The sequence below is a fragment of the Carettochelys insculpta genome, chromosome 3 (genome assembly GCF_033958435.1).
Source record: "Carettochelys insculpta isolate YL-2023 chromosome 3, ASM3395843v1, whole genome shotgun sequence".
In the NCBI taxonomy this organism is placed as follows: domain Eukaryota; kingdom Metazoa; phylum Chordata; order Testudines; family Carettochelyidae; genus Carettochelys; species Carettochelys insculpta.
The window spans coordinates 10200598-10226577 of record NC_134139.1 but is presented as its reverse complement, the minus strand read 5'-3'; the positions used below and the strand labels follow the sequence as shown (position 1 = coordinate 10226577).

Genomic DNA, 25980 nt, shown 5'->3' with positions numbered 1-25980 from the left:
AGTTAGCTGTGTTTGCCTGTATTTTATCAACACAAAAAAGCAGTCATGTAGCACTTTAACAAAATAATTTAGTAGGTGATGAGCTTTTGTGGGACAGACCCACTTCTTCTGATCTGAAGAAATGTGTCTGTCCCACAAAAGCTCATCACCTACTAAATTATTTTGTTAGTCTTTAAAGTGCTACATGGCTGCTTTTTTGTTTTGACACTTACAAATATATTTATCTTTTAAACTAAAAGCCTTGAATTCTAGCTGCAGTATTCTGAATTCATTTACCATGCTGATAACATCACGCACATTAGAAAACTGTATTGTAGGGAGTTCTTTCTTAATGCATATCCACAATTCTCCTTGTCCACAAATACAAAAATCTGCATCAGCAAGTCTGAGAGAGGGTCTTCAAACTTGGGTTCCTGCTACATTAGTGAAAATAGCAATGTAGACATTCCCATTCAGACTCTTAGAGTGCTGCCCACCCCACCGTGTTATGGAGCCCAAAGCAGCAATGTTCTATGCAGCCGTGGTCAGAACTGTAGTGTGAATCTGAGTCTGTGGTCAAGGCATCTGATACTGGCTGCCCTGCTGAGTATTCCTTACTGAAACTATGCTCTAGCTGTGGCCCTGTGGGACTGCTGGGATTGCAGCTCAAGACCTGATGGCTTCCCAGTCCCGCAGGTCTCATGGAGAATCTGGCACTGGCTCTAGTCCCATGAGGCTGCCCTGGACACAGCTCCAGTTGTGCATGGCTGCCCTCAGCTCTGGCCCCAGGGGCCTGCCTGGGAACACTGGCCCAGGCCCTGTGTTGGGGGATGCAAGCTCCTGCCTGCCCAACTGCCCCATGGGTGGGGCTGCCAAGGATGCTGGCTCCAGCCCTCAGAGCTGCTGGGGGGACATGGGCTGCAGCTTGCCCTCTTGCCTGGCTCTCTTGTGATAGACAACTTCTAATTTCCTTTAGCTCTCCTGATACTGTTTAAAAAGGTAATAAGCTCATAACTAGCTGTTTTATTAAATAATCAAGCTCTTAAATTCTGTAGATTTTATAGTGTTATCACACACTTTTTCCCTGTTTCAAGGAGGAGTCACTGATCTTGTGGGTTCCCATTTTGCAACACCTGTAGAATTTGCAGACACTCTCCTCTTTTACAAATCTTGTATGGGTTTAAATACTATCCATTCTACAGCAGATCCTTCTTTTGACATCAGTAATTTATCTTAGGAAGAGGTCAGGGCTCATTGGTTCAGTTAGGTTAGGTTTTTCTTTAAACTTTTTTTGCCTTAAAGGATGAAGTAACAATATTCTTTTAAATTGATTTAAACTAAATAATAGTAAAAAATGTCACAAGATGTAAACATGAAAAATTTCAATATTATGGTACAAGTACGTTCTTTGATTTTTTACATATCTGATTGATTTTTTATGAAAGCACAATCGCTGTACAAAAGATTGAGCATGGTAGGAAGAATGGAGATCGGCATAGCATTGTTGGGCTTGCAGAGGGAATGTCTACCTATACTGTTGCTCAAAAATCAAAAACTGAAAAATAATCTTCTACTAAGGATCAGTGTTAGAGAAAGTATAAGATCACTTTTATTCACTCTTATGATTTTTTATATTTTAAGGCTTGTCTTTTGGTCTTTGTGGGTGGATGTGGAGAAGGAACACAGATTTGAAGGATGTTCTCTAATTTCATTATATATTTAAGGCATTTTCTTTTAATAGTGAGTGGTTCATAATTCCTCTGCTTTGATATTTTAGTCTATAGTAATACTTTGTCCACTGTTTACTCCATGTGCTCCATTCTGGTTTGAGTCCACTTTAGTGAATCAAAATCAAGCATCTGTGACATTGCCATCTGTTGTCACTGAGCAAAATTGACACTCCAGAGAGATCTGAAATCCCCAGATAGTCACAGAGCTATAGTTGCTGAGAAGGCTAGTTGTAGTAGAGACTTGTACAACATTGGTGATATAGCAGTATGCTGAGGACTGGATTCTGGAGCCTCTTGTGACAAATGGGTCATCAAATTTACCTAAATTGTGAGCTCAACTGTAAAAAAGTACGTGACAGTTCATAAGATATCACAATAAGCAATAATGACAAATGTTGCGAGCAAAAGGTACAAAAGGGAGACATTAGTCCAAACAAAAAGACCAATTGGTACAGCTCAGAACTGTGTGAAGATCAAGCCAGGAAATGAGAATATGCAGGACTAGAAATTAATCAATCAAAATTGCTGTGTTGGATAACTAGGCCTAATTGGTGGGCAAAGAATGTGGGGGATGGGCTGTTCCACCCACCCTCCCTTCTAGGGTATCTCCTGGGACCAATGAGGGCCTTGCATCATCCTTGTCCTGAGAGGTGTCTTGCACACAACAGGCCGGAGAGGAACCCAGGTGACAATGGCTCCTTCACTGGCTCCATTTGAATCCCAAACACCAGCTAAGATGGAATGGGATTGGATTTTAACAGCAGCAGCTCTAAACCATCTTAACTAGTCTCATTTTTCTCCAAAAGGACAGTTATTTTGCCATCTTTAGTATCGTGTAATCCTGAATCCTGTTTAACGCTGTTCAGTGTCAGATAGTGACTGGGTTATGTTACATCATTCGTTCATATCTTCAGTCTAAATTAACACAAATCCTCTTGGCAGTGTTTCAGCAATGTAATGGTGCCATATAAAACTGCCTTAACTGGATGGCTGAGGAATCATTTGTCATTCTCCAGGTGGTGTAGCAAGTATCCTAAATACTCACTTCACAACCCCTGTCTTGTGGAGTATGGCTGTAGCAGGAGGCATGAATATAACGTTGTTGTATTCCAGTGATCCACTGGTACATTAAGCTTCATGAACTGGTGGCCAAGGAGTGCCAGAGCTGCTGTAACTTGTAGCAGGGGCTAAACTAGACCCCTTTTTGGCATAAGCGAAGGTTTAATGCGACCTTTGTAGCATTCCGCTTACGTACAGAGCACAAATTGCTGTGCTTGGGTTAAGGGTTCTGAGAATTTAAATTAGACAGGGCAGAAATTGTATCAAAGCACTGTCTAGATTGTGTTTTTCTATCCTTTCATGTATGCAGCATATTGTGGTACCAGTGTAAAATCTGTTCAGAGATGAATGTCCTGTACTATAAATGTTATAACATTTATATGTCTGCATGTTCTTCTGAATAGTAAATATATCCTTGCTAAACTGGTGTAAATCAAATGGGTGTAGTAAAGTTCACATTTAAAAAGAAACAGAATACATTTATTATCCGAAAATGGACAAAGCTGAGAAGTTTCAGTGGGTGGATTTGTTTGCCATTAGTTCTAGGAAAAACCTACATTTTATCATCAAAACAAAAAGCAGTCAAGTAGCAATTTAAAGACTAGCAAAATAGTTTATTCGTGGGACAGACCCACTTCTTCAGACCAGAAGTGGGTCTGTCCCACGAAAGCTCACCTAATAAACTATTTTGCTAGTCTTTAAAGTGCTACTTGACTGCTTTTTGTTTTGATAGTGTATAGACTAGCACGGCTTCCTCTCTGTTACTATTCTACATTTTATCTTATAACCATAGAATCACAGACCTGGAAGGGACCTAAAGAGGTCATCGAGTCCAGCCCCCTGCCCCAAGCAGGATCAACCCCAACTAAGTCATCCCAGCCATGACTATGTCAAGCCAGAACTTAAAAACCTCCAGGGATGTCTAGGGATGGAGATTCCACCACCTCCCTCAGCAATGCGTTCCAGTGCTTCACCACCCTCCTGGTGAAGCAGTTTTTCCTAATATCCAACCTACACCTCTCCTTCTGTAACTTCAGACCATTATCCCTTGTTTCGCTGTCTGTCACCACTGAGAAGAGTTTCTCTCCATTCTCTTTAGAGCACCCCTTCAGGAAGTTGAAGGCTGCTATTAAATCGCCCCTCAGTCTTCTCTTTTGCAAACTAAATAAGCCCAAATTCCTCAGCCTCTCCTCATAGGTCATGTGTTCCAGCCGCTTAGTCATTTTCGTTGCCCTCTGCTGAACCTGCTCCAGAGCATCCACATCCTTTTTATGCTGGGGGGCGGGGTGCAAAACTGGATGCAGTACTCCAGATGCGGCCTCACCAGTGCTGAATAGAAGGGAACAACCACCTCTCTAGATCTGTTTGAAATGCTCCTCCTAATGCAGCCCGATATGCCATTGGCCTTCTTGGGTACAAGGGCACACTGTTTACTCGTATCCAGCCTTTCATCTACTATAGACCCTAGGTCCCTTTCTGCTGTACTGCTGCTTAGCCAGTCAGTCCCCAGCCTATAACAATACTTGGGATTCTTCTGTTCCAGGTGCAGGGCTCTACACTTCTCCTTGTTGAACCACATGAGATTTCTTTTAGTCCAGTCCTCCAATTTATCCAGGTCACTCTAGATCCTATCTCTACCCTCCAACGCATCTACCTCTCCCCCTAGCTTGGTGCCATCTGCAAACTTGCTGAGAGTGAAATCCAGTCCCTCATCCAGGTCATTAATAAAGATGTTGAACAACACTGGCCCCAGAACCAAGCCTTTGGGCACTCCACTTGACAACAACAGCTGTCTAGATATTGAGCCACTGACCACTACCGGTTGGGCCTAACCCTCAAGCCAACTTTCTGTCCATCTTAAAGTCCATGTATCCAATCCATACTTCCTTAACTTATGGGCAAGAATGTTGTGGGAGCTTGTATCAAAAGCTTTAGTGAAGACAAGGTATATCACATCCACTGACTTGCCAATGTCCAAAGAGTCAGTTACCTCATCATAGAAGCTACTCAGATTGGTCAGACAGGACTTGCCCTTGGTGAATCCATGTTAGTTACTTTTGATCACTTTCCCTCTTCCAAGTGCTCCAAAATTGATTTCTTGAGGATCCCTTCTATTATTTTCCCAGGTACTGAGGTAAGGCTGACTGGTCCATAGTTCCCTGGATTGTCCTTCTTTCGTTTTTTAAAGATGGACACTACATTTGCCTTTTTCCAGTCAATTTCATGACTAGAAGGTCTGTTTCTTGAAATTTTTGGTACCTTTTCCTTTTTCTTGGCTTAATCTAATTCTTGACCTTCCCCCCTGCCACCCCTCCACTCTGATTTGCTCACCTTGATGATTTTTTTTTCTGATTTGTCCTCCTTGATTACCGTCTTTGGTTCTCTGTGTCTTAAATATTGAGTTTGTTCTGGTATGGCTATGGTCTGAAGAAGTGGGTCTGTCCCATGAAAGCTCACGTAATAAATTATTTTGCTAGTCTTTAAAGTGCTACTGGGCTGCTTTTTGTTTTGATCTGTCAATGGAAGTTACTGTCAACAGAGAAATCTCGACAGTATTCTGTCGATGGATTGCATCTACATGCAACTTGCTCTGTCGACTGAGAACTGGCAGGCTGCACTGCCATCTGGTGCCAGAAAATGGAATGGCAGCTCTGCAAAGAGGGCTGCCCAGCAAGCGGAAGCCCTCTCTGTTGACAGAAGTGTCTACGCTGCATTTTTGTTGACAGTACTATGTCCAGAGAGTGTTATGCCTCAAATTTTTGAGGGGTAATACTGTTGAGGAAAATGCAGAGTTCTGTGGGGGAATGCTTTAAGTGCGTGGATGTTCCCTGAGTCCTTCTGTCGACCAAACTGTAGTGTAGACCCAGCCTTAGTGTGTTCAGTGTGCTACTCAAACCTCTTTGAGGAAAAAGGACCATTAAGCACTGCCCTCTGTAGCACATTGGGTGTGTCTACACTTGCTTTCCTCTTTTGAAAGAGGCATGCAAATGAGGCAAATTGAAAATGCAAACGAGGCATACATTTGCATATTTGACACCTCATTTGCATATTCTCGTTTTGAAACAGGTTCTTTCGGAAGAAGAAAGCCAGTGTAGACGCTTCTCTTTTGAAAGTAAAGCTATCTTTTGAAAGAATCCTTCTTCCCTTTATTTAGTGGGATGTAAATGAGGGACACCAAAAATGGAAATAAAGCACAGATTTAGATATTTTGTACCTCATTTGCATAGTCTCACGTTATTGTGCTTCCAAGTGAGGCTTTTTCAGGAAGCTAAATCAGCTGTGTAGATGGGGTTCCTTTGAAAACATGCCCAGCTTTCAAAAGAACCCTCCTTCCTGAAACATAATAGGAAGAGTGGTTCTTTCAAAAATGGGCTTTGCTTTTGAAGGAACCCTGTCTGCACGGCTGCTTTGGCTTCCAGAAAAGCCTATTCCAGAACTGCAATTGCGTGAGAATATGCAAGTGAGCACAAGATATGTAAATCTGCACTTCATTTGCATTTTCAATCTTGCTCATTTGCATTCTACTTCTGAAAGCAGAATACAGTGTAGATGTAGCCTGTGTATTTTGGGCTTATCACTAATTGTTCACCCCCTACTATTTCTGCTGTTTGGCATTTCTGAGAGGAATATGCCTGTGGTTCACGCCATTTTCCAGTTGATTTTTTTTCCCCAGAACATAATGATTTGCACAGTTCAATAAGTACATTCATGTTTCCATCAGTGGGACCAGCTTTTTGTGCAGATGTGGTATTTTATGGGTTGTCTCTTTTGGACTCTGGTAAAGATAATATTTTATTTTCTTTATATCCCGATAGCCTTCTTAAGTAGAGCTGGTCATTTTCCACAATGTTTTTTCTGTTGTAAGGCAAAATTGTCAAAACCAAACTCTTACACCAAAATATTTTTACAAGTTTCAGAATGGTCAAAACATCCTCTTTGGTATTTTCTAAATGAAAAGGCTACTACTTTGGTTTGAAATGACCTGTTATTTCCGATTGCAAGTTAATATGTAATAAAATATTTAACCAGTTAAAATTAAAAAAAAAAAATCAAAATAGTTGAAACAAAATGTTTGGATTGACCCAAACTGAATTTTTTTTTCTAGATTATCCATTCACAAACATTTGAACTTTTGACTGTCTTGACTTGGAACAAGAAAAATTTTTGAAATCTCAAGTGTTCTTGCTACAGGAAAATTGTTTTCTGTTCTATGTAAGTTATGATATCTGTTGGAAGTAGGGAGATAATAGTATTGGACCACCTCACCTATAAATGTTTTGAATGAACTTTAGGTTTCTTGCACACTTTTCAATGTTGGCAGCACACAAGTTTTTGATTTCTTTCTGAATCATTTACTTCAGTGCACATAAGAAATTTTGAAGCTTAGATGTTACAGTTAAATTAGATTAAGCATGGATAAAGCTTCTCTGTAAGTCTCTAAATTTTTTCCCATGGAAATGTTTTTAATTAGGTTTTTGAAAGCCATTGTTGTTCAGGCCTGTAAATAAAAATTCAGAAAAGATGATGGTTTTTAAGAAGGCAGGATCCACTTTAGCACTTGACACTTGGCCTCTCTGCTAGTTCTCTGTTCAGCCCTGTACTGTGAACTCCTGCACTTGCTGTTGTCTTTTGAGGTCATGCTGTCTGTCTGTCTACTGGAATTATTGTAGAGTGAGAGAAGCTGAGCATACATCCGTGGAGAGCTAGTAACATTGTCATTACTGTTTCCTCTTCTGCCTCCTCCCTTCGTGTGTATTTAATATTAAGGTTTCTCAGTCTTTGTCCTCTTAATAAATAAAGATAAAGGGCTTAAGCCTTGATATTTATGCAACCAATCTGTGGTAACTTTTTCTTCTCTTCTTCTTGGTAAGTGAGGCTGTTGCAATTCTTATTGTAAGATAGGAGAAGAGGCAAATGAGCCAGAGAATTATTTGTGAGTACAGTTTGAAATTCTCTAATCCAGCACCTTCAGAACTCGACTGGTGCCAGATGAGAGAGTTTGCCAGACCATGGGAGGTCAATATTGTCTAGTACATTACCAACACTTCCACTCCTTACTGGGATCTTAGAAGACATTTAGGGATAAATTACAGGTAAATAACAGGACAGAACACTGAGAGTCACTAGTAGCTGGAAACAGACTTTATGGGACATGGGAAAGTTGGCCACATCCATGGTAAATTGTCATCCAGCTACCTAAAATCATGCCGGGCTATAGATGTTGCTGGAAAAGAGAGCTCTGGATTAGAGAGGTTGAACCTGTAGTAGTATCTTTTGAAAGTGGCTCCATTTTATGGTAGATGCTGTTCAACCCATCTGTGCTTTTCCACTGCCATTCTGGTTTTCTCTGTCTTAGAAGACATTCATCTGCTGCATTTGCCATTTTACTTTTGTGTAGATACTTGATAAAAATAGTAAGTTTATTAAAATTGACTAATAGGTTTTAACCTTTTTATTAACATTCTTAATACAAACTGTGACCCCTTTCACAATGTAAGATTAGTTATATGCAAGAAAAGTTAGAGCTTTTGACACCCTTTCATTCTTGATGACCATTGCAGTAAATGCCATCCTATGTCATTACTGTAAGCTCATAAACCCAGCTCACTAGTGCAAATTAACAGATATTGCAGATACTGTGAGATAAGAAATGTCTATTGGTTAAGTCACTGAATTTCATTTTTTCTTCTTCTACTCAGATTCTGGTTTTGATTTCAGACTGCCTGTGTCCTCCCAAGGCTAAGAATAGAGCAGAAACATCTGGTAAGCATTCTGTATAAATGCAAGAATATTAAGCATTCTGTATAAATGCAAGAATATTATACTTTTAAATTATTGATGACAACTAACGTAAAGTTTTTCATGATAAAGTTTCTCTAAAATTCATTGATGACTGATTAATTCCAACAAGTGAGTTCTGCTTGAATGTCTGAATGCTACAAATGTCTTGAATGCTATGATCCTTCCATGTGAGTGCCTCAAAGCATTTTATAGACATGAAAGAGTTCAGTCTTGTAACAGGGTAAATAATAGCAATTAAACAGTAATCTTAATAGTAATCCTGTTTTACAGACATAGAAACTGAGGTACATAGAGGCTAAAAACAATCCAAAATAAAGCAGAAAATCCACAACAGAGTCAGCAATAGAAATAGTTCTCCCAATTTCCAGTTTTATGGGTATCTACAAAATCTTCTAATTCAAATGTAAAGTGTTGCCTCCCACAGGATTTTTCTAGGTCTTAACATTACATTGCAGACAGACATTACACAGATATTTTGGAAGCCTGTTTACTTCCTTCAGCCACACTTATGTGAATGTTATGTTCACATCTGGACTGTGGGTTTGTGTACTGTGATGCCTGAAGTCACAAAGGGTATTAAAATGTTGGTATAATGCAATTTTATTGTAATTAATTACTTCAGTATCCAGTATTCCCAGTTTACAAGGTGGGAAGATTTCTGTCTCTTACCTTGCTACCAGAACTAAATATTTTGCTATCATATCTTAGCTTACGCTTTTTATTGATGCTTAGTAGAGTTCAGTTCAATCTTCCATAGCTGTATATACTTTTTCCTGCTAAAATAGAATGAGAGTGCTTTTTTTGTCTGTAAGATATGCATGTATACCCCAAAGCACACTTGGAGCAGATTTACTGTGTTAGATTTTGTGAAAGGCATACATCGAATCTATGGCAGAAGGACAAGTTTGTGGCTTCGAGTCTTCTGGACAATCTAGTAAACCGAGATGCTTCTTATGGCACAGAATGCACCTTTAATAATCTAATACTATTTCATGATCTTTGTCTGTAGTCTCAGCATATTTAAGGCTAAAATATCCCCTCCAGTATATTTAGATGCTGCCATTACTTCACTGGAAGTGGTATTGCATCTGAGGGTTGAAACTGCCTTTCAGAAAGGTCTGTAAACTTTTGTATGGCAGATTCTGCTTAATAACAGCCCACTTATTACTTTCTGGTTAACAGCAAGATTTTGCTGGGAACCAATCCTGTCTCGGTGACCTGAATGTTAATGGGATTCAGCTATTGACAAAAGCGTGCTGCTTAAGAACATTGAGCTGGAAAAAAGGCCCCAGGTGCAGGCAGCCTTGCAGGATTGCAGCCAGGGAAGGAGCTGCTGTGACATGCAACCCTGGTTTGCTGGGCTTTCCTGGTTGCAACCCTGTGACCTTGTCTGTTTTTGGTGTTCAATGCTTCCTTTGAGGCTGCAGCCCCACAAATGCACCCGTGCACAGGGACTCCACTAGGGATGTTAAATCCTGTTTAATTGGTTAACTGGTTAAGTAGGTGGGGAGGTTGGGGCGGACAGGGATTTTCCAGACACTCTGGGACACCCCTGACTGCAGGGGCCCCAGGGGGCTGGAGCAGTCTCCTGCCTGCAATGGGCAGGGGGCTGCTCCAGCCTGTATCACTTAACTGTAACCAGTAAATCTCCTCTGTTCTGGATGAGGTTTGCTGTTAATTTCCCTAGCCCCCACAGGAGGTAAGCTTGGAGGGAGGTTGTGTGAGCAGGGCAATAGCATGCGGGGGGCAGCTGCTTGTATGGTGCCTCTCCCTGGGCTCTCTGGCTGTGCAATGCCAGAGAGTTGCACCTAGGAAGGGACTCCATTCTCTAAGGAATGCAGCAAGGAGGTACCATGCAGTGTGTGAGTTCGCAGGCCCCAGCATCTGGGATGCAGCCCCTCGCTCTTCTGCTTCTCTGCCCAGCATTTCCTTCCCTTGTGGCAGTCTTGCAAACCTGCTTTCCACTTATAGACAAATGCCAGATAACAGCAACTTTTTGCTGGCAGCTGAGGGGTTTCTAATATGCAGAATCTACTGTATATGATTTATAAAGGAAACAGTCCTGCCACTTGTCAGTGTGAAGACTGTCTTACAGGAAGAGTTCTATTTTTAACAGCAGTGGTGGTATCAATGGGTGAAGAGCAAGGATCCCAGTCCCCAGTGGATATTTAACCATTAATGGTGTCTAGGTTTAGGTTTGATTCTGGATCACCATATTTCATCAGTCTTGTCTTGACAGAGTTGAACTGACACCTGGAGGTAAAGGAATTTTTATATATGTTTATGGAATCATAAATATCTCTAATGTTTGCTGGTACGTCTTTGGGTTTCATTCAGTAGTATTAAAAATAATGAACGTAGTGTCTTAAATATATAATTTAAAGTGATTTAAAGCCAAGTAATTAGGCCCCTCTTAGTTCAGATTTAAAACTTGTAGAGAACATATGCCATATAATAATAAGACATCCATCCCTCTGAGAAACAACGAGCACAGTGTATTTATGAAGGATTTGCACAAATAAGTGCTTTTTTGTGTTTGCTGGATTGCCTCTGTTGCTGCAATTATCTAACAAAAAGCATTCCCAGAGCTGCTTATGTTCCTGCTAACACTTCTAAGATGATGGAGGACATTCAAAGAACTAAATAAAAATGAGTTCCTATTCCCAATCTATAAGGAATAAAAGAAAAACAGCATTTTCCTAATAGTAAGACAGATAAATTATAAGAAGGTGGACGTTTTACCTAGGTTTGAGAGAACAAAGAAAGTAAAAAGATAAAATTAGAAGGTGATAATTAGGATCAGGCCAAGGACTTTAGTAATTTTTGCACTTGTGCAATTGTGTAGTAAGTTAGAATATGTTAGCAGATGAGCTGCCCTTATGATTTAAACCAGGAGTCAGCAAACCCTGGCACGTGGGCAAAGGGTGGTATGCCAGCCGATTTTCATCATCATGTGAGGCAGGAGCTCAACTCTGCCCCTTCTTTTACGTGCACCTGGGAGCTTGCTCAACACCATGCTGCCTGTGGATTAACAAAAGACCAGCTAAACCACCACCTCAGTGGTAAAGTTCTGGATCTTTCTTTATTTATTAATGAAGCTGGTGTAAGTAGGTCTATTAGTGATATAAAAAGTATCACCAGCACTCAGACCACACGCAGAGATCAAAAGGTCAAATTTCGGCACTCCGCCTCAGAAAAATTGCTCACTCTGATTTAAACATTTTTAATCTTTTTGTCCCAGTAGAGATGATTGAAAAGGAGAATGTAGAGCTTACAGCGCTGGAAGAGGTGGAGGAAGCTGAAGAGTTTGCAACAAATGAGTTAGAAGAGGCTGTAGAGGAAAAGGACATTTCAGATGATGAAGATGGAGCCAAATCAAGTGAAGAAGCCAATTCAAGTGAAGATGGATCAGAAGAGGACTCTGCAGTTGATGAAGGATCGGGCGCAGGAGAGACAGAGGACATTGGTGAACAACTTCCAATTGATTCTGAGACCCAAAGCTTAGTAAGGCAACGTAAAAGCCAGGTGGCTGACAGTGGACTATAGTTTCTTTGATATTTTTTCCATAAACTCGGACCAAAGAACTGTCTGGGGACCTTCTGGCCTGCAGCTGAAGCCAAACACTTGATATGTAGTTTGTGTTTACGTAAAGCAAAACCTCTGCTCTGCATCAGCTGGCTTCTTTCCCTTTTTTAAGCCAATGTTTACTCATAGACTTTCATTTTTATAAGCAACCTTTATATATTATATTAGCCATGACAATCAAAAAACATGGTTTGATCTGTAAAGAGATTTGAGGGGAAAGGGACATGATCACTGGGATGAAAGACTTGGTACTGAGATGCTTGTGCTCCTTTATAGATGTCGCTTTCAGCAAGATAAGACAAAAATTTTGAATTAACAAGCCTGCATTAACAAGAAGTAGCTTAGCAGGAATCTGACGTCCTTAATATGTTCCTTAAATTCAATAAGACTATCAGGCACATGATAAAGCAGCAGATGGAGGCACCTTAATTGTCCTCCATTAAAAACTACTTGTTTTTTGGTGTTCTGCTTTCATCAACTAAACCGGAGCACCTTTGTTAATGTTGCTTTTTTCTTCCTCCCCCACCTCCCCCCGCCATACTGAACAGTTATGTTAAAACTATACCATAATGTTATAACAGAGATTAGTTTTGTTCTGTGCTTAAAGTGCACCCAAAACTGCTCAACTGTTGATTATCCAAAGGCATAATGTACAAATCAGGCTTAAATCAGTCAGCAGGTGATTTTCATCATTTAAGGAGTTTAGGTCATCAGAAACCTTGGGCTAGGGAACATAGAGAGATGCTAAAAATGACATGTTTGAACCTGAGAGGTTGAAAAGGAAATGATTTAGTGAGAGGAGAGTTTTTTTGCCAAATTGTAGCCTTTTTCCTTTAAGATGCTGCAGTGAGTATTATTCATTTTAGCCAATAAATGCCAGCTTTGTATCCTGTACAAGCTAGTCATCTACAGAGAACTACGATAATACTTTTTTGCTGCTTCCAGCCAAGAGTAGTCAGCAGCCAGAACTGTTTTAGTAATAATTGAAAAAACACTTATGGTTTCACCTCTAATGTGCTGGCATTCATGACAGTAGTAGTGGAAAAAACATACCAGGAAATGAAAGCAATAAGTGTTTTGTTTTTTTTTTTTGGTGTTTTTTTTTTTTTTGGTTTTACACTGCTGACTTTTTTTATCATCATAGACATGCATCTTCCGAATTGCATAGAGTGGAAATGACTCACTAGCTAATCTGTTGACAGCACCCCATGCTGTAAAGTTTATTCAAAAAATCAGCATTTTATTCATTTTATTCATTCAAGTTGGCATGGCTTACATTAAAATAACCGAATCACATTAAATGAATGAATATCTGAAGGAGAATCCTGTACTTTCCCACTTCGGCAGCATGCTGATCCAGATGGCATAATAAGAAGCAGAAAGGTTGTTTACACCACTTGTATTGCATTTTTAATTACTACTTTGCATAAACCTGGCCATCTAGTGTCAGTATCTTCATTTTGTCTTGTGAAGGAAAAAAAGAGTATTCTGTGAGATTTAAGAAGCTTGCCCTCTTGTGTTAGAAAAATGATGTTACCAGTGCACAAAGGTAATTTCTTGTGAGACACAATCATTCTTGACAGGACCAGTTTATGTGTGTGTCAGAAGTTGTTTATTGTTAATACAGATATTTTATTTAGCAGAAAACAATCTAACTATGTCTAACTGTTTTTAAATGTTGCCAAGCGTAGAACATTTGCTCATCAAGTATAAATTCTACAAGCGTAGGGCCTGATTCTGGTTTGTTGTGCAAGTGTAATGTCAGTGAATTGTTGAACACAAAGGAGGTCAGAATTGGGGCTGTACTTAAATTCTTTGAGAATATTCTCTGATATTTACACTGCCCCTACAGCTATGAAGATTAGATTTTTTTTCTCCAGCTGTCTAGGTTTGTAAATAGATGAAGAGAAAAAATTAAATAGTTATGACAGATATACAGTTGTTAAAATGCATTAAAATGAGAGCAGATGGCTTGGCTTGCTTGGACACAGTTCTCGTATGCTTTCAGAAGTGCCAGTAAGGGCTATAATTGTGCAGCTGAGGTCTGAATGCAGAGATTCTGAAATGTTTAAAACTACTTTTTGCCTAACTGTGTTGCAAGATTACTGTAAATGGAAGAGCATTGGATTGGAGGTGTGGGGGATGGCAATTGTCATGCATTTAACAGAATTGTTTATAATCTAGTTTCTCTAGTTCCTTTATATAGTCAGTTTTCCTTGTTTGTGTGGGTAATTTCCACAGCAAGAGAGGAAAATATTTTGAGACTAGGAAAATATAAAATAAAAATAAAAAACTGACTAGGGCTTGCAGACCAAATGTCATATCTTCAGTGACTTGACTTCTTTTTCACCTGACTAGGATTCAAGCTGGTAACTTCTCTTCAGTGAGTCATAGAACTAGACTACTCTTGCTTGGCCCTGAAAATACAGGCGATTATGTTCATCATGAGCTCATTGAAAATGCAGACATGTCATATAAAAAGAAAAGGGCATTTCCAATAGAGTAAGTTCCCAAGTTATTCCAAAAAATGGGGAGAGAAATGTGCATATTAAAAATGTCAAAAAGTGATGGAAGAGATTTTAAAAGCCAAGAGCTTAAAGTCGGCCTTAAAGTCATCGTGAGGCACCCAGATTAGAGGCCTATTTTCAAAAGTACCAGTGTCTAGCACCTCCTAATGACTTCAGTGTAAGATGATAGGTGCATAGTCTTTTAAAAAATCTTCCTTTAGTTTAGATGCAGAAGAATTAAGTGAAAAGTAACTTTAAAGACACCTATTTTTTTGAAGTCTTGGCATACTGGTGTTGAAAAATGTGTTAATCTTACAGAGAGTTATGCTTCTGTCTGCATTAACTAAAAGATTTTAAAAAGTGACATGACATAAGCTTATTGATGTACAAGAGGCAGCGATTAGATGTCCTGAAGAAAAAACACTTTAATTGAATAAACTATTTACTGGAGCCCTTATATTCAGGCAACTCCCACTGAAGTCAAGAAGCATGACACATTTCGTGTTTGAGCTGTTTAAAGCATTCACTGAATACCAAATTTTAAAGAAGACATGAAATCTCCGTCTCTACAACAGAGCTATAAAGCGCATGGGTTTCATTCCCGAACAGCAAACCTTTAGGTACATGGCAAAGACAGCTGTTTGTATGTCCCTAGTTACGTTTCATGTGACTCTGACATTGACTGATGCTAGACTCATTTTAAAGTGTCTCAAACATCAAACCCCATATATGGTGCCTCCTTTATTTCCATAGTTCCTGTAGCAGGGAAGATTAGTGGTCCCTTTGATTTGACATTTGTTCTCTTCAATTGAAAACGGAGTTTGATTATTGTATTTACAGAACATTTCTCAAAGTGCTATACAGACATTAATAACACCTCAGCTTTAAGACTGTCATTTTTCTTTGTCAAATAGACTGTTGTAAGAAAACAGCAGTGACTGTTGGCTTGTGGAGGAAATCTGTTGTTCAGGTTAAGAAGCAGGTGGTATTAAAAGGTCATTAGAGGTTAGATTTTTCTTTGTTTAATGTAGTAAGTGTACAATAATAGCAGAGTTAGTCCTGAATAATATATGGAGGACTTCATACTTTTCAGTGAAAAGGTTTTTGTCTTAACCATAAATCAGATTTACAGCAGTATTAGCCTTGCAATTTTAGCATTCTCTGTTTTTGGGTTATTTAAATTAGTACCTCTAATTTGTGCCAACTGAGAAGACCATTTGTCATCTCATCTCCGTCCTCTGTTTTGATTCACTTTAAAGAAGTAGACAGTGTTCTTGCTTGTGGAATACAGACAAAATGTCTTTGAAAAGAAGTTAAGGTGAAATTTCTTGAGTAAATGTAGCACCATTAACTCTATTCAGGCCTGCTGATGGGGATTGCAAGCTTTCAAAGGATGACTAGTGGTTTTGGGTTCCCAGCTTAGGCCTGGTCTACACTAGGGAACAAAGGCGATCCCAGATACCGTTAGCATAGCTAGAATCAACATATCATAATTGACTTCTGTCATAGTGTACATTGGGACTCTGCGGGCTCATGCTGATGTTGTTTGCTTCACACAATAGTATGGAATACCGGGGTTGATGGCTGAACCCAGAAAAATCAGTTTTGCTGTGTCTTGACACACGGCAAAATCAAACATTGTAAGATCGATTGCAGCGTGTCAAAATGCCCGTGAAATATAGAAATACCCATAGAGACTTAACTTTTCAGTCTGATGCTCAGCACATTGTGTAAATGAGACCTTCTGAAGTTGTCACAGTACAAAAATCCAGAAAGTGAGGCATCCACAAATGTATAGGTCACCCTTGATATGTTAAGCCTGTGTTTCTAAAGAGGGCCCAAATGGAGCTTTGCCTTTTCTACTTGTGCTTCCAATAAATTTCCAAGTGAAATATGTAGACTGTAGACTACTGTGTATAGATTGTAATAACCATGTTGTACATTTTTTGATACATGGAATTTTCATGGAAGTGTTCTGCAAAATTGCTATTTTATGCTAAAAATTCTGCAAATTGAAGCCATGGGTATTTGTACTGGAATTCCATATAAATTTTTTTATTCATAATCTGGTTGTGGCTTATTTTTATTTTTCAGCATGATTATATTTGATTGAAGAGTCAAACTATATAAAAGTTGCATTTGTATATTCAGATGTTTTAACACCTGTTTAATCAGTTATTAGCCTTACAATGTAATACTCATCAGTTACACACATTTATACCTGTAACATGTTTGTAACATTTATACACTATTTTTGGCCCTTTGTAAGTGTACCCTTGATAGGAAGTGTGACCATTCTAATCCACATTCTGCTTACAGGTATCTTTGCAAACCTAATTACAAAGCTGATAATTTTTTTTTCCCCAGTTTAACCAGCGTTAGGTATGAAAACAAGAATGCCTGATATCCAGTTGTTTTAGTAATTTATTTTTAAAGTAGGCAACTTTGTAACCCAAATGGCTCAGTAGATTGAGGTGTAAAATGTGTTTTTGTATTCAATATGGAAAGTCATTTGCAAGTCTTTGAAATGATGACTACTCAGTGTGGTTGAAATTTGTAGTTTTACGTTTTGTTACAAAGTTAAAGCTCACGATTTGCTCGTCCATTGAGTTGCTAGTGGTAGGCTGAAATTTTAAGTGAAGCAAAAACAGCTGATGGGTTTAGATTTTAATCTTAATATAAAATCAGGTTTCCTCTACGTTTCTTTTTTAAGGCTTTGCATTTTTCTAATCTAAAACATCATGCATCTCAAAATAGTCTCATGTGCCCCTTGGGTGAAGCAGATGAGTTTTGATTAGCTTTTATTTTTTCACTCTGTAGACGAGCATACCTGGGCTGCATGTTTCTTAAGTTAGACTTTTGTGGCCTTTGTGAAGAGGTTTGCTATCTCAGCTGAGTTTGGCTCAAAGGCTTTCAAAGTTAATTCACCAGTTTGTCTATTTGGTTATAAATCTGAGTTCAGGAAACTTGCACCGAATACCTCTCCTTAATTTTCTCCCACAATCCCTGCTCCCTCTCTTTGACATAATTGACTTCCAGGAAGACTTTCACATCTAGGGTATTGAGGCTAGGACTCGGTCTGCATTTGAGGTTCTCTGTGAATATTTTGTACAGCTCCACTGTTTCAACCTTAGTATTGAGTGTAGAATCTAGGTCTCCACTATAATAAAAATGTGACTAGCTGCAAAAGGCCAGTGTAGAGTTAGCCTGAAACCACTGCTGTTCTAGATGTTAATAGGGAACCATTACCATTTATTCAGAGTATAAATTCTGAGCATAAGTGAAATATCCAGGACAAAGATCTGTTCGGTTTGGTAAGTCACTCAGTATTGCAGGAAGATAGAGATTTCCTCAATCTTTACCATTGCTCACCACAGCTCCTGAGGCACTCATTAAACTATTTGAGGCCCAAGAGAGAATACTTATTGAATAAGTGAAGCACTCTCAAATCTTTTATCAACACTTATGAAATATTAATTCAGTATTCCATCAGAATTTGTTACACAAGCCTGCTTTGTGGAATGCACAAGGTATTTTGAATAGCCCTTTTCAGTAGCTGGTTGTTTGACTAGAGTATGATTTTAAAGATGGCTTTAAAGATGCGCAAAAAAGGTCACAGGGGCCGTGTCTACAAGTGCATGCTACTTCGAAGTAGCGGCGCCAACTTCGAAGTAGCGCCCGTCACGGCTACACGTGTTGGGCGCTATGTTGAAGTTGAAATCGACGTTAGGTGGTGAGACGTCGAAGTCGCTAACCCCATGAGGGGATGGGAATAGCGCCCTACTTCGAAGTTGAACGTTGAAGTAGGGCACGTGTAGACAATCTGCGTCCCGCAACATCGAAATAGTGGGGTCCGCCATGGCGGCCATCAGCTGAGGGGTTGAGAGACGCTCTCTGTCCAGCCCCTGCGGGGCTCTATGGTCATCGTGTGCAGCAGCCCTTAGCCCAGGGCTTCTGGCTGCTGCTGCTGCAGCTGGGGATCCATGCTGCATGCACAAAGTCTGCAAGCAGTTGTCGGCTCTGTGGATCTTGTGGTGTTTAGTGCAACAGTGTCTGGGAGGGGCCTTTTAAGGGAGCGGCTTGCTGTTGAGTCCACCCTGTGACCCTGTCTGCAGCTGTTCCTGGCACCCTTATTTTGATGTGTGCTGCTTTGGCATGTAGACATTCCCTCGCAGCGCCTATTTTGATGTGGTGCTGCCCAACGTCGAAGTTGAATGTAGACGTTGCCAGCCCTGGAGGACGTGTAGACGTTATTCGTCGCTACATCTAAATAAGCTATTTCGATGTAGCGTGCACGTGTAGACGTAGCCAGGATCTCTCTAAGAACTAGAATAGCAGATCAGAGATTCCTATAAAATCCTGTAATTTTCCTCTTTGGAGTTTTTAGTGGATAAGGATTAAATCAGTAATAAATCTGTTTGGAGTTTGACTATTAGAATTAAATCTGACAGTAAAAACAGTTCTCCACAGGCCTTTTTCCTCCAATTTTAGACAAGGGGGCAGTCAGGAAAAATGAGAACAAGAAAAAGGAGGAACAAACGATGAATTCCCTATGAGGCACAGTGCCTCTGTCAACAGATTTTGTCAACAAAAAATAGCATAGATGCTCCCTGGGGCCCTCAGTTGGCAGACAGGGCTTACTGTTGCCTGAGCAGCCCTGTTCGCAGAGCTTCTGATTAGCTGTTCTGTCGACAGAGGGCTGGGCAGTTTGGCTCTCTCTGTTGAGAGGGCATTGACGGCGGAGCCTGTATTAGCTTTGGACATATTCTTTAGACAGGTTCTGTCAGGGAAATATCTGTTGACGGTGACTTCTATTAACAGAACTCTGTAGTGTAGTCGCAGCTCTAGTTACTGGTGTTCGCTGTAAGCTGAGGGCTTGGGCTGTCGCCCAGGAGAGATTCAGGTGCTGCCCAGCTGTTTAGCAGAGCATCCACAATCAGCAGCATGTGTTTCTATTGATGGTGCACATCCAGACATGCCTTGGTGCACATAAAAGTAATTCTACCCATTGATGTTTAAAATCAGGGGGAACGCTGCTAGTGACCTTGTCAACTCTGGCCTTCCTCTGGATTAATACCCTCCTTCTTTTTATGAGCCTGTATATTTCAACTTGCCTCTGGAGTCTCCATTACATGCACCTGACAAGGTGGGTTTTTGCCCACAAAAGCTCATGCTCCAAATTATCTGTTAGTCAATAAGGTGTCACAGGACTTCTTGTTTTGTCATCTTCGGCTCTATTCCTTTCCTTACTCTCCTGCTTCCATTGTCTGCGCCTCAGTTCTTGGTTCTGCCTTCATTCCACACTCATCTACAACTTGTATTACTGCCATCTTCCTCCTTTTGGTCTGCTGTTAGTAGCTTCACCTCTCCATAATTCACTGCTTTAAAGGTGAGTCTCATTCTGAGGTGGGCTTATCCATGTGAGGCTTTCTTGATGGTGGCGATGATGACATTACCCTTTACCAATAAGGAAGCAGATTCTTTCCTGTTGCCCTAGCTCAGCAGTCACTTGTTAGTCATTATGACCTCAGTGGTTCTGTTCCTCAGCTTGTGGGGAATTGGCCACATGATCAGCAGACCCACTGGTCTCCATGGAGTTTGTTCTTTCTCTGGTGGGGTGTCAGTTTGTGGGTTAGTTAACGCTATACTGCAGAGGGACTCTAGAGATAATGTGACTTGCTGCTGTCTGTATCTTTTTTCATAAGCAGGTTGCTGGTGAGCAAGAAATAAGCTCTTTGAAGAAACATCAGTGCTTCCAAGAGAAATTCTTCAGTAACCCCGAGTTAAGGACCATATTTCCAAAAGTGGGCTTAAAATCCAGTAAGAAAAAAAATCAACTCTATTTTCTCTCTAATGGGAGATAGAGGTGTCATGCGCTTGTCAAACCCTGGGATGGCTGTAGAGTTCAGTTCCTTACAATCAGTGTAAGTTAGGAAGGATGTATAAACTTGAGTCACTTAATCATCCACTTTCCTATTAAAGTTGGTCCAAAGTTCTGTTCATTATTTTGGACTTTCTTAGCAAATCTGGCACAAGATTTTCAACATGGCTAGGGCATTTGAGTGCTTCCATTTTGAGACACCCAAAAATGGGGGCAATCATAATCACTAGTTGTTGCTGGAAAATCTTATCTTCATTCTCCAAGTATACATCCTCCTGATTAATTTCAAGAGACCTTCGAACATTGTCTGTTGCTCCCACTTTTTTTGTCCAGCTGTGTGTCAAAAAGGGTATTATATCTTTATAACTTCACCTGCTGTGGAAATTGTGAAATCTGCAATGTATGTTAAAGATATCTAGTGACTCAATCATGAGCTCATAGAATTCTTTACAAAAGCACCTGATTGAACTCAGAGGAGCCAACTTTCCAGACCTGGGGCTCCTAACAGCGTGCTGCAGATAGGCTATATAATCTCAATACATTTAGCTGTGTCTCTATAAGGTGAGCAGAAAGGCTGATGGAAAAGGGCTGTTCTTTGAGTGACTGTCCTACTGGAATCCACTTATGCTGTGCATATGTGCAAGACTGGATTATTTATTTATTTATTGAGGCCAAAAGTATCTGTGGTTGGTGTCTCTGCACACAGACGTTCTGGTGCTCCTCATCGTAGAGCTTAAAGGGAAGAGTTGCCCCAGCTATGTTTTGTTTGCTTCTTAGTGCTTATGGCAGTGAGATGTTTGTCTTCTTCCTTGCATGCTATGCTAGTGGAGTTACATTAGTCTTATTAGTTGTAAGGTTAGTGGGCAAGGACAGTCTGTGTGTGTGAGTGGGTGGGGCAAGGACAGTCTTTGCGTGTGTCTGTGTCTGACCAATTTAGGAAAAATAAATGTTGGAATTTCCTTTGGGACAGAAGATCTGTCTTTTGACCTGTTCCAAAGTAGTTTGTCAGAAAATTGTCCAGATTATCCTAAAAATCCAGTCAGTATTTCCATGATCTCTTGAGACAGTAAATTCTACAGATTGTGCATCAAGTAAAGGAGAGAAGGGAGAACTGAAGCACTCAACCTGTGCAGTGATGTAATTCACAGTGTGCTTGCAAATGAAGGGTGTCCTAGGAAGCCCATTGGTCAAGGAAGACTCCAGATCACTGCATGATGCATTAATGTCCAGGACACCAGGTAAGTCTACTGGAATGATAGGTACCTTCCTGGAAGCAATGGCTGTGTCATCCATCTCCATCCGCTGTTGATGGCAGATGTTGCTCACTGTGGCAACGATCTCTTGCTGTAAGCTACTGCCAGAAGAGAGACTGTGAAAACTGATGCGTCTGATGAAGTAGATCTTTGCCCACGAAAGCTTATGCTCCAAAATATCAAAACTTGGCATGGAACAAAACGTTATGGAAGATATTGGATTCAGACACATCAAAAATATTTCAATCAAAATGAAGCATTTTGACATTCCCAAAGTGAGCCATTATATGTTTTTTGGTTTGTCAAACCAACCTGAAACATATAATTTTGGATTCCTTTAACATCAGTCTGGATCCACTTGCACCGTGGTCCCTCACCTTCTGCTCTGCCATGTTATAATGCTCATGATGCATCCTGACATCTCTGAGACCAGTCCATCATGGGAGGCACAGTTGTGGCAAGCAATCTGGAACATGGTTTAGAAGGAGGCAAGACCTTTCAGGCATTGACCTGAAAGAAAAAAAATCAGAGGTGTGTTTTTTTTTTGGGAATAGGGGAGAGGAAAGATGAATCAAAAAATTCCTGCTGACCTACATTTTTCCAAGGAACATTTTGTTTCTGTGGAAAACACAACTTCTTTTGAGAAATATTAGGACAGACAATTCCTGGCTAGGTTTTTTGTTTTTTTTTTTTTTTAAATGTATGCTGTTGGTAAAGGGGGAAATAGAGCTTCATGGTTCAGGGCAATGGCTGGGAACTGCAAAGGGTCGGAAAGGGGTTAGGGTTAGGTTTCCACTGAGGAAGACAAACACTGTGTGTCCATCCCTCACCTTTTTTTTTTTTTTTTCATTGTCTTACATTTCAGTTTGCGGCTCTGGCCGCTGCGAGAGAAGGAATTTCAGTCCCAGGCCTTGTCACTGTTACAGTCTGGTGGGAAAAAAGGTCCACGCAGGAAAGTGATTTGTTTACATAGACATGGCAGGGAGGATATCCTTGGTAGATCAAAGTCATTAAGGGTCTGGCCAAGCCAGACTTGAGCTGCATGTAGCTATATAATTAAAAGGAGATATATCTTTCTCGCTGAACTGTAGAGAAGTCCTTCTTCCTGACTGATCAGCTGGTGCAGCAATGGCTCACTAGCTGGGTGATGTAGCCTATAAATTATAAATAGACCTTTGAGAGAGTTTTCAAAAAAGCTCTACACTCTGGAGTTCCTTTCCAGGGTTCTCAGTAAGTGGCTGGTTGTGGAAAAATGCTCAGAGCACAGGAGCGCCTCTGAGGTGTGATGACCACACCATCTACATGCTGAAAGGGGAGTTTTGAAAGTCTTTTGAATGTCGAGAGCCCAGTTGTGGGTGCTCAGTTCATACGAATAGCTCTTTGCCCTCACCGTCAAGGTTCATTTTCCAAAGACAACTATCGTATACAATACATTGCTTGGCTGGAGTAGAGAGAGGTTTCTCCTCATGAAAATGAGCATTCCTTTTTAATCTCCTCATCCCATGGTTTGTGACTATCTTCCAGTGAAGGAAGGAGGATTCTGTAGAAAACATGGGAAAGTTGGGTTCAATATACAACTCTGGCTGTGAAGTCTCACTGCGCAGCCCTGGGCAAGTCACTTAACCTCCATGTAGCTGTGTCCCTGATGTAAAAGGGGGATAATCGCACCAGTTTGTGTCTCTGTGCCTCTGAGCATAGGTCCGTTAATGTGTGCAGGGCATTCTGGCGAGCCATAGAAAAGCTTTTACATAGTCATTTGGCTTAACAACTTGCTAGAATGCTTTCAAGAAGCACAGGCGTTCTATCAAAATATCAACAAATAATTACACTTTAACCATGGGCTGCAGTTCATCTGAGAACGAGCAGGAGTGCCATCCAAGAATGTCCCATCTGAGTCTGACTCTTACTCACAGGATTGCCTAGCGAAACTGCCATCTTCAATTTGCTCCTTTAAACCAAGGGCTAATTAGTCCTACCTTTCCAAAAGTGCCAGGTCACACTGTCCCTGTTATGGCACACTGCCACTCCCTTTGCTAGACTTCCTATTTAACAATGGACTTGCCTGGTATGCAGCCTCAGGTGGGAGCAGTAGGAGCCTTTCTCTACAGTGGTATGAACATCTGTCCCTACACTAAATCCTGAGCAGAAGGAAGGTGTGTGAGTTGGTGGGTGGGGACTGTGTAATCCCAGAAAAGTTGTTTTATGACACAAGCACTCTCCAGGGAGCTCTGCTTCTCGGGAAGAGTCTGGGAAGCAGCCAAAAGCCCTTAACTCTTCGCAGGACCAGGGTTCCCCAGCAAGCCCCAAGACCTGTGGAACTGGGCAGCTGCATCCATGGCAGAGCCTGCATTCCCAAGTGACTGCTTAGAAGAGGACTTGGATGTGGACTTCATATTTCCTGACCTTGTTCCCTGCCTTTCAGCTGGCACTGTGACTAGTGTGCCCAGTTAGGTGTGTAGTAAGTACAGGCCCAGTATGAGGCCTTAGGCCTGAACTAAAGTAATGGTCAAGACTTTGTTAACAGAAAGCAAAGTTCAGCTGTGAGCTAAAGGAATGCATTGCTCACAGAAGTTGGCAAGAAGAGGATTGATGTTGCATAAACATCTCTACCTAGCATATTGAAGTATGAACATGGTACCAGAACACCCTACCCTGGAACATTCCACAGTTAAGAAAGAACAGGCCGACCCATCCCAATGACAGGGGCAAAAGGGTAATATGATGGATAGAGTTGTTTTGTTCGAACCAACATGTACAAGATGAGAGGCGGCACCTGACTACGTAGAAGGGTTGTACCTCAATACGTCAGGAGTGATGTGTAAATTGTTTGTACCTGTGTATAAGAATGTACCCGTGGGGTGTGGTCTGGGTCTGGCCGAGGGGGCAGTGGAAAGTCCTGCCGCTGACTGAGCCGAGTCCATTGAGCGTGGGTGCATATTTGTATTATGCCCTGACTTAGACTAAGAAGTCTACAGGGAACTACTATTGCGTCCAGTATGGCAATAAACCTGGCCGACATGCCTTCGCACCTTGCTGGACTCTGTGGTCATTGGGGGTTCTCTTCGGGTCTGCTGTGTCGGCTATCTGCAGAGCTGGGGCAGCGCACAGAGGGAACGTACACGCAGCCGAGTGATACCAACATTGGAGAGAGCAGAGCACCACGCTGGTAGCATCTGACAACAAGGTGCTTTGAACCCATCCATGCAGGCTGAATTAAACTAGGCGCTCACCTAATCTGGCCTCCTCCATGGTGAGGGCCACTGCCAGACTCAGCTATTAGGCTGTGTGGATAAGACCTTTACTTTGTGAGGCCAGCGTTGCACAAGACCTAGATAGACACTTACGGTGCTTTGAAAAATGAAGGCTCAGTCTCTGCTGAACAGTGGGGCTACAACCTATCTAGGAAGTAACTCAAGTCCTTCACTGTTGTAAAAGCGCTTCATGCTCTGAAGGAACCAGGCCTGTCTGACGTCATAGCCAAGGTGAGTTAAAAAATAAACTGAGCAAAATTAGTGAGCACTAGGTTAATATGTATTAGATGATCAAGAGCCTTCTGCAGGAATCTGAATGGACAGTCCTCTCCATTTCAATCATGTAACCCCAGAGGCACTGAGACGACTGACAAGGGAGAGTGAAGTCTGCTCTATAGCCTGGGCTGAGAGCCAGCTGGCTTTTAGCTCATGCATTACAGCACACGGCTTTAGCCTGTAAGCCTGCACGTTCATTCCCTCCTGCTGACGACCCAGCTCCATCGACCACATACATAGAAGATGCTTATAACACAAAGATTTTTTTTTTTAAACTGTGATTTCTGTTTTCACCGTCTCTTTAACCTGAACAAGGACAGGGTTCTGTGGCCAGCCAGGCTAATCTTCCACTGTTGTGTCACTGCCATGGCAACTCTCCAGCATCTGTCCTCAGAAGGACAAAGAAGCAGCAGTGGTAGCTACAGAATAGCTTGTTAACATTTGGATGTTCCAATTGGATGGCGCTGTGACTCTTACCAGCATCTTGGCCCTAGTTATTCCAGTGAGTTCTTTGCTGTTGCACAAAATGCCCTCGTCTTTCCCTAAGGTGACAGCTAAGCCTGCACAAGTCTCATGAAGCAGAGAGAGGGAGACGTGCATTCTGCAGGATGGCAATTGCTTAGGTTTGTTAAAAGAAAGGAGCCAATTACTTGTAGG

At 41.1% G+C, this 25980-nt stretch overlaps 1 protein-coding gene across 2 annotated transcripts in view; it reads left to right on the top strand.

Moving 5' to 3' along the window:
* TMX4 (thioredoxin related transmembrane protein 4) overlaps positions 1-16727 on the top strand; it is a 53118-nt gene extending 36391 nt beyond the window's left edge. The window contains exons 7-8 of one of the 2 annotated variants that reach the window (XM_074989346.1): positions 8468-8531; positions 11815-16727. In XM_074989346.1, coding sequence (XP_074845447.1) covers positions 8468-8531; positions 11815-12116 — 366 coding nt within the window. In that variant the 3' untranslated portion in view covers positions 12117-16727. Of the gene's footprint in view, positions 1-8467; positions 8532-11811 lie in introns of both variants that reach the window. The other variant, XM_074989345.1, reaches the window with a different exon arrangement.
* Positions 16728-25980: the final 9253 nt, after the last annotated feature.